Here is a 15,569-nt window from a genome sequence, read left to right as displayed (position 1 = left end):
GAATAAAGCCCTGACGGGACATTATCACACCCGTTTCTGAGTCGTGCATTTTGGGTCCAACCCCCCCACGCATCCATCTCAGTAACCCGGTTTGTGAATTGTAAATGTATTGAAATAAAAGTATATCGTTTTCCATGTTTGAACGTAAAATATAGATCTTTATCCATGTTGTTTAATATATGCAGCCTTTTTTCCCCATTCCTATTACTGTCCCACTGTACATACCAGTGTTTGCATGTTCCACATCATATCTAGAGGACATATGTACCTGACCCTGTTTTTTAGTTTGTAACTGTGGGTAAGGTGGGTAACTGAGGGTAAAAGTCCCATTTACAGTGCTGCCCATGGGGCATGAAAAATGGAATGGTCATTTGCATGGTTCACAAATAGACAATTGGAACTGCTGTTTCTGAGCAAGAATAGGACAACAAAAAGCACATTTTGAAAATTCATTATATGAAACATTTAATTCCAAGATAAATTGTAGTCATTTAAACTTCGGTACACATTGTGTGATTTTTATCCAATGGCTACAGACCAAAGGCAACCAAAAAGCAGGAGGCCCTACTTTATATAATTATATGAATAACAAGATATTTTGTAAAATATATGTTGCTGATAAAAAATGTATAATTACATTACATTACATTACGTGGCATTTAGCAGACGCTCTTATCCAGACTGACGTACAACAAAGCGCAAATCAAACACAAGAACAAGTGCAAAAGTAGACCTGAGAGGATAGTACAGTTCCGAGTTCTAGTGTAAACATACAGAAATTCAGAACCCTTGAAGAGTCAACATTGTACATTGTACTCTTATGAACATAACATTGTAATGTTATGAAAGGTGCTAAATACAAAGTAAATCATTGATTTCTGTCATATATATGGAAAATCTGAAGATTTGTATTGAATCATTTGTATTAAATTGTGTCGGATTAAAAGAGAAATATATATGAACAATATGAACACTGATCTCATTCAAGGTTGAACTTCTTCATATTTAGGAGGCTGCTCAGTTTTCACGCTGTCCATCACACCTTGGCCCAAAACTGCCGTCTTCAGAAAGGAAAGAGAGAGGTAATTAAAAAGGTTAATTCATGCCAGCTACAATTGTTGGTGCAGGGCAACTGTTTGAGTTTCAGTATAACTGTTATACTGAATATTCAGTGTGTATTTAGTAAGTCTGTGCAATACTTCTGGGCTAAAATCTAAAATGACTGTCTTGGGTCTGTATATATTTTGGGTACTGTGATGGTTTACCTGAGATTTCATACAAGAGACCAGAAGGCTAGCAGAATCACAACTGAAATCAACCATCCTGCTGTCAACCTTTAACACTGCTATAATCCTGAGCATAGTTTTACACTGAAGCACTATCATAGGAAGGGTTCAAAACAGTATGCTGACAAAATGTATTGTATTGTTCAAGCATTAGCACAGTATGTACATATCAATATATCTATATATTATGTTAAATTCTTGAGAAAAACACCAAGAGGAAGAGGAGTAGAATAACCTAAAACCAAGGATGATAAAATGATTTTAAAAACTGAGAAACCAATCACCCAAGCACAGTATTTCAGATCTATCTGTTACATTCAGGAAGTAAGTGTCACGTTTCAGGTCTGTCTTGCCTTGTTTTATGTTAATCATTTGTTTTAGTCACGTATTGTCTTATCATGTATTATGTTAGTCTAGGTTCGTCATGTTGTTTAGTTTATTTCTTGTTACGATTAATTGTCTTGTCATGTCTAGTTATGTTTTCGTTACGATTATTTTTACCTTGTTATGTGGAGTGGTTATCGTCTTAGTTCGTTTAGTGTTATGTTTTGATTTATGTTTATTGTTACGTAAACTGGTTGTTGTTTTATTCATACACTTTTACATGTCTTTCCGCAAACCTTGCGTTCTGGCTTTCTCTCTCTCTCTCTTTCTGTCACTCACACCCTAATTGTTTCTATTTGTCTATTTACTAAAACTACTAATGCTAGATCAGGATTGGGTAATACTAACAGACTAATCATGTGTTCATGTTACCTTATGTTTCTCGTGCATGTAATTTACTAATTTACTAATGCTAGGGCAGGATAGGTTTATTACTAACGATTACTAATTACCTTGTTAAACTTGTCATCCATCGCACCTGTTTTCCATTCCCTTGCTGCTCTCTAACTAATTGTCTACACCTGTCTACACCCGCATTTATAGCCCAGTCGCACTTCTGTTCTTTGCGAAATTGTCTGCCTCTTGTCCGTCAAAGCAACTCTTGAGCATTATTACCATTGATTACACGTTAAGATCCAAGCCTGTTTATCGACCACCGTTTATTGATTTCTGTTTCGTTGACCATCGCTTGTTTTTGACCACGTCCTCGCCTACTGTTTTTGTACCTTTGCCTCGCTGTTTTTTTTATGGTTTCGACTTCCACATCGCCCTCGACTACGACTCTGCCTGCCGTCCGCCTGTACTTCTGCCCCGCTGACAGCTCTCCTGCTACCGGACCTCCCTGCATGTCTACCGACTACGAGTTTGCCTCTTCCCTCGGCACCGTGTTTTCTGATTATTTATTATTTTATTGGCTGGATCTACGTGTATGGACTTTGCTTGTTTTGACTACGCTCCTGGGATTCGTCCCGAATAAAGCCCTGACGGGACTTTATTTTACTATTGTTTCTGAGTCGTGCATTTTGGGTCCAACCCCCACGCACCCGTCTCAGTAAGATAACATAATTATTACCTCATAGGCACATGGTGTTGACAGGAGAGGATTTTCTGATGTCACTTGACCGCTTGCGGGTGCCATATATATCACTTGCTATAAAAAAAGGAAGATTTTGATCAGACATAGTACTTAAGCATAGAACTTAAAGCTCACAACGGCAATGTCATACACTTCAGAATTAACCTACAGGCAGTTGTCAAAAAGGTGAAAGCACCAGTATGAAGTCACTTTCCCGGATGTTGGGCCACCGTCTGCCACCAGAAGAGCTTTTATCAGGCAGGAAATAAATATGGGACCACTGTGATCACTCAGAACCATTAAATAGTGATGAAAATTTATATTGATTAGTGCAACCAAACCACTACTGCTAGATACCTTCACAGTAAGAACCAAGCCCTCAGGCCTGTAGGCTTATTTAGGTGTGTGCCATTTATCATAAACCACATTTTAAAAAATAAAAACTAGCCAAAATATATCTGCAAACTGAAACCAAAAATAAACACACTCATACCAAAACAATTAATCTAAAGCCAAACTACAATTATTAGCCTAAAAATAAAAATAAAAATAGATTTTCTAAACGTTTTATTTTTCAATACAAAATATGTGTTTTGTCCTGCCTGTTGTTCTAGGTCATGGCCAATAGATGTTGATATGCTGCCTTGTGCACATTGTCATGACTGAAGACCTTTTGTTTCAACAAAACAGCTGTTTCACAAACTCTTAACAAAGATTTAAACGTAAAACTGAACCAACTCAACTGAATTGGAAATTACTTTTGAATGGTAAAGAAATAAAAATGAAAAACTATAATAATCTTAGTAAAGGACGCTTCACCTGACCATAGCACATTACTACTCCACTACACTGCGAACAGCAACCTGAATATGACTACTCTTCATGAAACAGCCTGCTCATCATAACCCACACTGAAATCTGCAGTCAGTTGATTTTGAGTAGTTTGTCTGTTTGGCCTTGTACCTTAAACTAATGCATGAACATATCACAATCCATTGTCCTCTATTGATGATATCTTTCTTCATAGTGCCATGAGCTATCACATTAGACACAGTCCTTTGTGAAACACCTGCAATTAAGAGCTGTCATCATCACTGAAGCTTCTGCCAACAATCACCAAAAAGCCACTGAGGTTGTGTCTTCTAGACATGCCATAGCACAGGATAACAAACCAGCCTAGAATTTTGTACGTGATCCTGAAAATGCTGGAATGCATTTTGGAGGCTGTTTGTACCCATCATCCAACAATCTAATGGGGCACATAGCGGTATGCCGCAGGCCTGAATGATGTCTATGTAGTTCTCACCGGTGAGGAGCTGTGGCACACTGCTCTGCAGGCAAATGCTGACACACAGATGGAGATGATGAACTCCAGGACCGAGAACACCATCAGCACTCCACGAGTCCCATTTGACATGTTCTGTGCAAAGAGTAACAGAGAACACATCAGCAGCAGTCAATCATACACGCCTGCATTTACACTGCACAGACTTGAACCTGTGCACAATAAGGTTTGTTAAAATATTTTCTGTATGACTATAAGTAGCTAAATCTTTCATTGTTTCACTTACAGAGCCCATGTGATCACTAGGGAGCTTGGTTATAAGTCAGAAGGGTTTTTGACATTATTCACTAGTGATAGTCATAATACATTGGGTTATCCAGAATGTCCATATACACCTACTCAGATCATGATAAAAGAAAAAATGTGAGTGTGTTACCTTAAGCCATCTTCGATATTCTTCACAATAGCCGTATCTGTATTCATAATCATAGCAGCCATAGTATCTCAGTACAAAAGCATAGTCCAGAGAGAGAAGGATTATAGCAATGGCGGCAGCGATGGTGCTGAGGATGTTCATTACAAGTGCTGCTCTCACCTGCAAAGGCAAGAATTTTATATAAAGCACATATACAGTATATATAACGATAATGATACAGTATACATCATGGTATATATAATATTCATATAGACTGCATTTGTGTGAAACCAACATGAATGTCAAAGAGGTGTCTTTGGGAGCAAAGCAAGCCATTTCTCACAAACAGAGCCATAGCAAAAACAAAGGGGATAGCTTGTTCAACAACTTGGGAGTACTGAGCAACAGACATTGAACCAGTTGACCAAGGAAAACAACAGCAGTTAATGACAGAAACATTGTGAGAGCTGTGAAGAAAAACCCCAAAACATCAGTCAGTGACATCACAAACAATCTCTACAGGGCAGGGGTGAAAGTATCTCAATCAACCGTTAGAAGAAGACTTAGAGAGCAGCAATATAGAGGCTATACCACAAGATGCAAACCACTCATCAGTAGTAAGAATCAGACAGCGATATAACAATTTGCAAAGAAGTAGAGAACAAAGGTTCTGGAACAAAGTATTATGGACCAATGACACCAAGACTAAGCTCTACCGAGCTCATCTGTGAAGCACGGTGGAGGAAGTGTCATGGCTTTGACTTGCATGGCTGCTTCTGGAGTGGGTTCACTAATCTTTGTTGATGATGTAACTTATGATGGTAGTAGCAGGCTGAATTCAGAAGTCTACAAAAATGAGAAATGCGTACAAACTATTCGGCAGGAACTTCATCATGCAGCAAGACAATGACCCAAACACACTTCATTAGGGAGAAAAAGTGTAATGTTTTAAACTGGTTAAGACAATCACCAGACCTTTGAGAAGAATTGAGCATGCAATTCACCTCCTGAAGAGGAGATTGAAGGGGAAAACCCCCCAAAACTAACAACAACTAGAAGAGGCTGCAGTAAAAGCCTGGTAAAGCATCACAAAAGAAGAATGCAACAGTTTGGTGATGTCAATGGGTTGCAGGCTTGATGCAGTTATTGTAAGCAAAGGATATGTTTTATTTATTTTCATTTACTTAAATAATCTCTGTTCCAAAACTTTTGCTTACCTAAAAATTGGGTGGTCTGACACCAAAGGTGCTATGTTCTAAGTACAGGGCGGCCAGTAGCATAGTGGTTAAGGTACAGGACTGGGACCCGCAAGGTTCGATCCCCGGTGTAGCCACAATAAGATCCGCACAGCCGTTGGGCCCTTGAGCAAGGCCCTTAACCCTGCATTGCTCCAGGGGAGGATTGTCTTCTGCTTAGTCTAATCAACTGTACGTAGCGCTGGATAAGAGCGTCTGCCAAATGCCATTAATGTAATGTAATGCAATAACCCCACCCCCCATTTCAGAGCACCACAGTGTTTCTGATTAGCCTGGTGCATTCAGTTATTTCAGTGTCTAGTCTTGATTATAGGCTTTTGATTGCCTTTGAATTTTGTTATTGGCATTTGTTAACAGGAGGACCAGAGCTAGACATATGCCAAACCTCAGTTGAACAAGCAGTTAAAGGCTTAGTTAGTTAAAAGATGAGAATCTGCACTTTGATAACATATTAATTGTTTAATTACAGGCAGAGAAAATAAGACATTAATAGGCAGAAAAAGGTGTGTCCAAACTTTTGACAGGTACTGTATTTGCAGTAAAGCCACTCTGGGAAAGATAAAGCAGTTACACTATCTATCAGTACATTTCTTAATGGTAACATCCAGTCAGCGATCAGAACTCACCAGGCAATTGTTGGGTTTGTTGCTAGCTGCAACACTCAGAGCTCCTGAGGAAATGAACTGAGGGGAAAAAGTGAAATTAAGTCATTTATTTTTAGTTCATAAATACACCCAGCACCCCAGTAAGTGCATTGGAACAAGAAAGTTTCAGTCGAGAAATATACTACTCACAACAAGACATTTGATATTTTAGTATGCAATTCAATCCAGTCATAGGGATTACAAATACGAGCTCAGGATTAAACTGCCATTCAATCCAGGCGTAAACTGTAAAATTGCACCCACCCAAGCTGAGATCAAATTTTCACCAGATCAGTGACACAACTGGGACTGAAGCACAAACATCTAATAGACAAAGGACCCATATTCTTTACACAGTAGAACCTCTGAAATCCAAACCTCAGTCTGGTTAACCAAACAGGGTATGGAATCAGAAGTATGACATTAACACAAAATGACGACTGCAAAACACAAATGAGTAACACTATTATTTGAGAAAAAAACGGATATCAAAATGATATTAAAATTAGACAAGGGAGAGAGCTTATTGGCTGTTTTTAAAGAGTAGCCTACAAGGAAAGAACAAAAAACCCTTTTGACCAAAAAAGGATCCAGCAAAGATCACGTCGCACTGATGGCTGCAGACAAGGCAACCAGTGACTTATGTTGAGCATTGGTGTTCACCCACAAGAGTGCAAAACCTTGTTGCTTTGCCAATGTCACTATATGGATTTACAAGTTTAGCCAGTGGTCGGTTATTTGATTGCACTTTATATCACAGCAAATGCCACTGCAATGGCAATGCCACATTCATACTTAGTTTCGTAAAATTGGTGTATTTCAACGTCACTTTCAGAGCTGCGATCTACCTTCATTCCTGATGTGTTTGGTTCTCTGAGGCTCTACTGTACCTAATAACCCAACTTGGGTCAGCAAAGATATTTTTTAAACAGGACAATTGGAATGATTGAACTTACCATAAGTGCTCCCCAGAAAACAATCCCGGAGTAAACAGCAAAGCTGTCAGCATTGATGGCCAGTACGATGCCAAATAATATCTCCATTACCCCGATCATTATCTGCACTGTCTGTAAAAGAAAAGCAACAACAAAAACATGTTACCAGCTTGTTTAGGTCATTGTAAGGCTTATGTAAATGTATTTCTTTCCAAACTTTCTTTCTTTACGAACAGTCTGGGTGTTGCTGCAGTAACATCTCTGCTTGCAGGACCCCCCCAGGGGGGAGCGAAGGGTAAAATAGTAGGGAAATCTCACCCCCAGTGCCTTAGGATCTCCTTTCAGAAACTTTCCCATCACAGAAGTAACATGTTGGGTAGTGCAGACAGCTGGAGCAGCAGCTCCACTTTGCTGAGGGTACACGTGGGTGAGCACCACAAACCCACTGTTTGATGAGCTGGCCATATTACAAGCAGGGGTGTCTGTGAAGAGGTGGATAAAATCAGTGGAATTACAGTTTTCCATCACATGATCATGATCAAAGTAATATTTACATTTTATTATAAAAATGTACATTACATTTCTCAACAGTACACAACTGTAAATGTGGTTATACAATTTCAAATAAGTGTACTTTAGGACAAATAATCTTTACTCTGTCCATATGTGGGGTTGAATTGAATATTTCACTCTGCGCACCTTTTTAGTTTCTGAATTCAAAATACCAAAGATTTAGGATATTAATATCAAATATCAGCAGTTATTAATTTTAAAAAGTTGTACTGCCAATTTTGTCATTGAAATACATTTCAAAAAGCATTCAATTCAGTAAGTACTGCCAACATATATTTTTGCCCAAAAATCAGTTAATGTTCACATCAAAATCAGTTCATCTTCACATCAACCATCAGCATGTGAAAAAAATCGAAGAGACTTTGATCGTGGAATGATTGTTGGTGGCATACAGGGTGGTTTGAGGATCTCAATAACTGCTGATTTTCATGCAGACTAGTCTGTAAAGTTTTCCAAGAAAAATCCAGTGAGCAGCAGTAATGAGAATCCCAGAATGGCCAAACTGGTCAAAGCTGACAGGAAGGTAACAGTAACGCAAATAACCACACATTACAACAGTGGTATGCAGAAGAGCATCTCTGAACACAACGCATCATACCTCTAAGTGGATACAGCAGTAGAAGTCTTTAAAAATACCTCATAAAGTGCTCACTGATTTTCCACCAATAGCACTGCTTGAGAAATAAATTACAAATAAATAAACTCCCGGGCACAATTTAGTCTAATGTCAATTCGGCATTTCTTGGGTGGTTAATGCTTTTTGCAAATGCATTTATTGCGTAATAACATTCTCATACTCATTTATTTATTTATTTATTTTATTACTAGAGAAGATAGTCTCAACCAGCAAAGTTAAATGTCTGGGCTTGATAAAAGAGAAATGTGACTGAATATGCTCCTGCTCCTCAGACAAGGCTACAGAGAATGATGTGTCCTGCATCACTTTAATGGTTTTAAAAGCAATAATCTCGTGGAAAACAAGGAGTCATGTCGAGATCTCAGGTTTCTGTCGTGATCTCGAAAACAAGTTTTGTTTTCTTACGATCTGGAGAAAATAATCTCCTTATCTCGGGAAAACAACATCTGTTATAACACGATTTCCCGTAGGATAACTGTCTTTATTTTCTCGATATCTAGAGTTATTTAAGTCATTATTACTTATACTGAACAAATAAAATGTACAGAGCTTCCGTAGCCTACATCTTAGCAGCACTTACCACCAGGGGGAATCTATGGCTGATTCAGATGGAAAAGAGTCGAAACGAAATTTAGAGTTCAAAGGGGACGTTATCTTAAGTTCAAGAGTTTTAGTTATGCCATTTAATTGTGTTAATTTTGCTAATTCAAAGTATGGCTGTAGTTATAACGTCAAAGAAATTGGCTACAATTTATTTCAGAGCGGATTTCTTTGACAGTTTAAGGCCGGATTAATATAAATTGTAAACGTACTGTATATTATGCTCTGGTGGTTATGCCCCCTTTACATGGTTACTGTAGGCTACGCCAATGGTTTTTAAAGACAAAACGCTTAAAACCCGTATTTTGCGTATATCTTGTGCCTAGACAACATGAAGTAAAGAACTGCCAGGAATAGTGCGCACAACATAAAATACAATCAACAACATTCAACATTCAAATTGTGCCCCGTAACTACTTCTTCATCGTGATAATAAAACCAACTTCTAAAAATAGAAACAAATAGTGTCCACAAATCAAACGTCAATTTGAAAACGATCTTTAACTAGTAGCTTCTTACCGTTAAAGCGAGCCCAGAAAAATATGGAGTGAGCTTCTTACCGTTCAAACTACGCAGTAAATAAGAGTGGGGGTCGCAAGACCCTCCTTTTCCAGGAAAGTTGATCACTGTCATAGCCCGCGTAATAATTTCCTGTTTATTATTGGATGCATGGTTGGTTAATACATGCAAGATGAGTTCCTGTAAGAGGCGAGGACAGACTGTACTGTAATAATGCTGACATGCATTGCAAGCTTCTCCATAGAAAATTAATGTAATGCATTGTTTACATCATTCGTATGAGAGGTCGGGACCACTCAAAAATTGTGTTCCTACCATGGAAATAATTCTTAATTCGAGAAACCTGTGGATGCACCAACTTTTAGATCACTCATACGACCGACTTAAGAACAAATCTGTTCGTACGAGTGGATCTTGCATGAGGGCCAATGCTACTACTTTGCAAAAGAAATATTTCCTTGAATAGAAATATAAAAAAACTGAGAAAGCCTATTGCCCAGCACAAAATGAGAGATCTATTATCTGTTTTATTCAGGAAGTGAGATAACAGAATCATTACCTCCATAAGTATTTGTTGAGATGAGAAGATTTTCTGATGAGACTTGACTGCTTGTGTATACGGCATGCCACCTAAAATAATAATAATAATAATAATAATAATAATAATAAACAGAAGATTTTCTTCAAAAAATGTTCATCATACATAGTACCAGCTGCAAAACAAGTGTGATGCTCGCTCTCTTTAAATATAGCTCACAATATGAATGTCATACACTTCAGAATTAAGCTACAGGTAGTTACCAAAAAGGTGGAAGTACCAATATGAAGTCACTTTATAGGACGTTGGGCCACCTTGTACCACCAGAAGAGCTTGTATCAGGCAGGAAATAAATATGGGACCGCTGCGATCAGTCAGAATCATCAGCATTTACCTTTCCTTGGAGATTAGTGCAACCAAACCAAGCCAAAGAAATGTACTCCACCACATTATCTTACTGCTAGATACAGTCACTATTGGAACCAAGCGCTTCTTTGGATGTATGTGTTTGTCAGGGACGTTATCATAAAAACTAGCCAAGGAATATATTTGCAAACTTGAGAGAGAAAATATAAAAACACTTGTACCAAAAAAAAAAAAAAAAAAAAAAAGAAGGATGCCAGGGATGGTTTTGGGGGTGTCAGTCGACAGAATCAAGGTCTACAGTTTTGGATTGCTACCTTTGGATACCCTTTGTCATCCTGAGGTATAAAAGATATAATAAGTAGAAACTGAAACAAGATTTGAGATCCATTATTTGTTGTATTCGGGAAGTGGAACTGGTTTACTGGTGCGACACTTCTCAATTGATTGCTTGTGGGTATATATATCACTTGCTAAAAAAAGACATGGTAGTTGTTCATTACCAAATTCTCATTGTCCAGAGGTTAATTAAATAGCAGGAAAAGGTCTATGACCCCTCTACTTTACTGCGCGTCTCACCTCTGAGGAGCAGTTACACACTGCTCTGCAGGCGAATGCTGACACACAGATGGAGATGATGAACTCCAGGATGGATAACAACAGCAGTACTCCTGTGATCCCATTTGACCTGGTCTGTTCAAAGAGAAACCGATCAACACATCAATGGCAGCAATATCATTCGCTGCAATACTTATATCCCAGACTTGGACTTGTGCATAACAAATACTTAAGACTTGTTAAAATATTTCCAGTATGTATAGCTCAGTCTTTCTTGGCTGGATTACAGAGCCCATAAATCGGGAATAAGTTGGAAGGGCTCATTGTGATTTATTATCTGAGTCACATGTGTATAGCACATTCAGTTGTTAACTACAGAGATGATAGTGATGTTACTGTTGGACCTTGAGTACACGCCGGAGTATCTGACAGACGTAGGTGCTGGTTGAATAGCCACTCTCACTGTCATAGTCATAGTCATAGCAAAAGTAAAATCTTAAGTCTATCACACAGTCCAGAGAGAAAATTATGACAGCAATGCCAGCAGAGATGGCACTGAAGATGTTCATCACAAGCGCTCCTTTCACCTGTGGGAAAGAGACAAAGGCCAGCATGACTATAAGAGAGGTGCTGGTTGTTTTGGAGATGCACGATATGAACATTACTGATTCATAGGAAATTAACACATACAAGATACAAGATACAGGCAGCCTGCAGAGCACTGAACGCATGCTCATTGTGAGCCACGACGTCAACGGTTCGAATCCGACCGTCTGACAATTTGTCGCATTTCTTTCCCTCTCTTTCACCCCCATTCTTCCTGTCTCTATATACTGTCCAATAAAGCTGAAAAAGGCCTAAAAAAATAGCAGTTATTAATTTCTCATCCAAAGCACTGATTAGATAGAATGCACTGAATCACATTTAGTGGTTGGTCACACAGAAGCAAACAAAGTAACACCCAAGCAGCTACAAGATACAGGTGCTAACAGGAATGAGAAATGTAACATCCGTGTATCACTGTGCTGCAAGCATTTAGAGATCATTTATGGTTAATGACACAGTATTTAAGAATTATTTGGTTACATCCAGAATTAATCAATTACATTTTAACTTTGTGAATAAAAATGGGCAGGCTTGGATTAAATTATTGTCAGAGTGCACTAGAACCCACAAAATGTAACTTTTGTCCCCCACAAAGCCTGCTACAGTTACAGGAGTTGGCTACTTTAAAAAGCATTGCATACTTATGAATAATCCTGTTACGCCAGGGGAAACGGAAGAACCAAAAGCAGACAGGGGTGCAGAAAAATGGCAGGTTTAATTTCAAAAGGGGCAGACAGAGTGGAATCAAAAAACAGGCCAGGGTCAAAAACCAGGGGGTCAGTCCATCAAAGCAGAGGTACAGATATCCACATAGCAAAGAAGAGTCCAGGGAAGCAGGCAGGGGTCAAAAACCGGAAATCCAGATAAACAAGGGCAAGGGAAAGGGCAAGGGCACAAGGAGGCTAGAACTGGGGGAAGGAATCAAGGGCTCAGGACAAGAAAACAGGACGAACTGGCGGCGTGCAACCGAAAAGGACAGGTATAAATACACTGGGGAATGAGACAAACTAGGCGGGGCATGGGAGTGAGGGCGGTCTAACAAATAAACATCAGGTGAGACACATTAAAGAATAATAGGACAATGACGAGGGGGAAACGTAAACGTGGACTGGATTCACAAAGACACACATGTAATACGAACGGCTCCGGACTAGGGAGTAGAAAATTTGCAGAGAATCAGGAGATGCAGAGATAAGGAGAGACAGGTGCGAATACTTCGCTGAAACTAAGCAAATAATCAGTGATAGAATAGGGAGGCGGAGTTACAGAAAAGAATTGAAACTGGAGATGCGTTAGTAAGTTAGTTAAGTGATTTAAATTACAAATACCCAAAACTAGTGAATGCTAGTTTGTTAGTTTGACAAACATATCAGTGTGTTAGTATAATTAGTACTGTACAAATTCTATGTTAGTTGGGAATAGTATATTAGTGCTATGTACAAACATGAAATGGAGAGAAAGCAGGAAGTAAGGAATGCAAGATTGGAAGGAAGGTTGAACCCCGGAACTACCGTAAACACCCGAATAGTGGGGCATGCAGACAAGGGAGTGACTGGGCTAGTAAACATTCAGACTCAGACATCACAGGGGAAGACGAGTGCAAACTAATGACTATAAACAGAACACCAGATATGAATATGAAAAATAATACATAACAAGAATAACAATAATAAACAATGATAAACTAACAGACAGAACATAGGAGCATAACAAATCCAGCTTGTTGGGTGTTCGTGAACAAGACTATTTCTGCTTTGATGACCTACACTTCAGGGACGGGATGGGCAATTCCAGTCCTGAAGGGCTGGTGTGTATGCAGGGTTTTGCTGCCACGAGTTCAATCAGCGAATTAGCCATATTCGATTTACTCGTAAATTAGACCACAATAAAATGCTACAAGACAAGAACATTTATCAGATGTTGGAAATTACAGATTATGTAAATTATAGCAGAGCAGAAGTTGGTCTGAAATCCAGAAACAGATATAGCTCACTTTGTCCATCCCTGACCTAGTTTAATGAAACAGGCTAAATAGTCATTTTCGTTTGAGTGAAGCTGCCATGCACTGCATCTAGAGTGCATTCAGCTACACTACCAAGTTATTTGAGAAGGCATCCAGCACAGTATTTTCGGTAGCGGTATGATTTAGATATTTTTAATGACACACAGCAGGGTTTGGTCAGCCAACCCAGAAAACCTTTCAAAATGTATTGGGCGCTTACCAGCAGGGGGAGACAACTGGTGGACAATCACAAAAATGTTGTCGAAAATATGAATTTATTATTCATTTGAAGTATTATGAACAATTCACAGTTTAATATGGATGCTAAATATATTTTTTTAAACTGACACATACACCTCGTGTGTAGAAAATCTACTCTTTGCCTACAGTCGTTGTGCTTAATAAACTCATGATAAACAGTATTTGTGTACAGTTGCAGACTTAGAAACCATCTAACATGCTCCGGCATAACAAGCAGGAAGAGAATAGCCTATATGCAGCACAGACAAAACTCCTCACAACCAAAACAAGATGCAAGACCCATTACCACTTATACTTACTGAAAAAAAACCCCAACAACAAAAAAAAAGGCTACTTACCTCATGTCTATTTTCTGTTGGGAGAAAGCAGAATTCAAACAGAAGACAGTGGTTTTCTTTTCTTAAGAAAATCAGGCACACAAGACCAGTCTGGATTAAAGTTGTAACTAAAACAAAATCTAAGCTGCTTTGTTCATTTATTTTGCATAAAAGTTAAATTAACTTGAATAAATGTACTGTCCCATTGTTACCACTGAGTAAATAGCCTACAGATCAATTACTTCTTAGGCCATCCCTGCACCGACAGTTATGTAGGCCTATTATAGTGTTTTCTAAAAAAAAAAAAAAAAAAAAAAAACTTTTGTGGAGGGACAGAGTAGTTAACAGAAATGCAACATGTGAGATGTGAATAAATATATATATATACATATATATATATATATATATATATATAATATATACATTACATTATTGGCATTTGGCAGACGCTCTTATCCAGAGCGACGTACAACAAAGTGCATACCCATAACCACCATAACCAGGGGTAAGTGCGCTGAAAGACCCTAGAGGGAAGTACGATTTCAATTGCTACCTGTACAACAAATTTTTTTTTCAACAAATAAACAAACAAACAACAAAGCAAAAGTGACCAAACTTAACTATCCAAATACTGTTTACCTAGCCAACTAAAAATACTGAAACACTATGTAAATCACAAACACAACAATTAAGGTTCACAGGGAGGTAGGGAGGGATGGGGAGAGGTGCTGCTTGAAGAGGTGCATCTTCAGTTTGCGCTTGAAGGTGGGGAGAGATTCTACAGTTCTGACCTCAACGGGGAGTTCGTTCCACCACCGTGGAGCCAGAACAGACAGTAGTCGTGAGCGTGAGGTGGAGGTTAGGAGAGGGGGAGGTGCCAAGCGGCCTGTGGAGGCTGAAGGAAGAGGTCTGGCAGGGATGTACGGTCTGATGATTTTTTGTAGGTAAGCTGGGGAAGACCCCTTAACTGCTTGGAAGGCTAGCACCAATGTTTTGAATTTGATGCGAGCCATGACAGGCAGCCAGTGGAGGGAAGTAAGCAGGGGGGTGACGTGTGAGTATTTGGGAAGGTTGAAGACCAGACGAGCTGCTGCATTCTGGATAAGTTGGAGGGGTCTGATGGCGGACGCTGGGAGGCCAGCCAAGAGGGAATTGCAGTAGTCCAGGCGGGACAGAACCATCGCTTGGACCAGGAGCTGGGTCGAGTAGGGGGTGATTCTCTGTATGTTGTATAGGAAGAACCTGCATGACCGGGTCATCGCCGCGATGTTCTCGGAAAGGGACAGTCTGCTGTCCATCACCACGCCAAGGTTCC

At 39.2% G+C, this 15,569-nt stretch overlaps 1 protein-coding gene and 1 long non-coding RNA gene across 4 annotated transcripts; both read right to left on the bottom strand.

Moving 5' to 3' along the window:
- Positions 1–439: 439 nt before the first annotated feature.
- On the bottom strand, positions 440–9,737 carry LOC133122760 (membrane-spanning 4-domains subfamily A member 4A-like). 3 transcript variants are annotated; one of them, XR_009708139.1, is made up of 9 exons: positions 9,610–9,736; positions 7,599–7,762; positions 7,302–7,412; positions 6,328–6,384; positions 4,467–4,625; positions 4,052–4,165; positions 2,743–2,820; positions 893–1,061; positions 440–792 (listed from the first exon to the last, which is right to left on the bottom strand). XR_009708139.1 is itself a non-coding variant. In XM_061232910.1 (8 exons), the coding sequence occupies exons 2-8, from the start codon at positions 7,743–7,745 to the stop codon at positions 984–986; spliced, it is 744 nt and encodes a 247-aa protein (XP_061088894.1). In that variant the 5' UTR covers positions 7,746–7,762; positions 9,610–9,736; the 3' UTR covers positions 440–983. The 3 variants fall into 3 exon arrangements, 2 of the variants coding, with proteins under 2 accessions (XP_061088894.1, XP_061088902.1); XM_061232910.1 differs by having other exon boundaries at positions 440–1,061; XM_061232918.1 differs by lacking the exon at positions 2,743–2,820 and having other exon boundaries at positions 440–1,061; positions 9,610–9,737.
- On the bottom strand, positions 9,737–11,875 carry LOC133122785 (uncharacterized). Its single transcript, XR_009708143.1, has 3 exons — positions 11,090–11,875; positions 10,169–10,239; positions 9,737–9,789 (listed from the first exon to the last, which is right to left on the bottom strand). It is a non-coding gene; the product is annotated as an uncharacterized LOC133122785 (long non-coding RNA).
- Positions 11,876–15,569: the final 3,694 nt, after the last annotated feature.

The sequence above is a fragment of the Conger conger genome, chromosome 1, assembly GCF_963514075.1.
Source record: "Conger conger chromosome 1, fConCon1.1, whole genome shotgun sequence".
NCBI classification, from domain to species: Eukaryota; Metazoa; Chordata; class Actinopteri; order Anguilliformes; family Congridae; genus Conger; species Conger conger.
The sequence above is the reverse complement of the archived record's forward strand: the minus strand, read 5'-3'. Positions and strand labels throughout refer to the sequence as shown.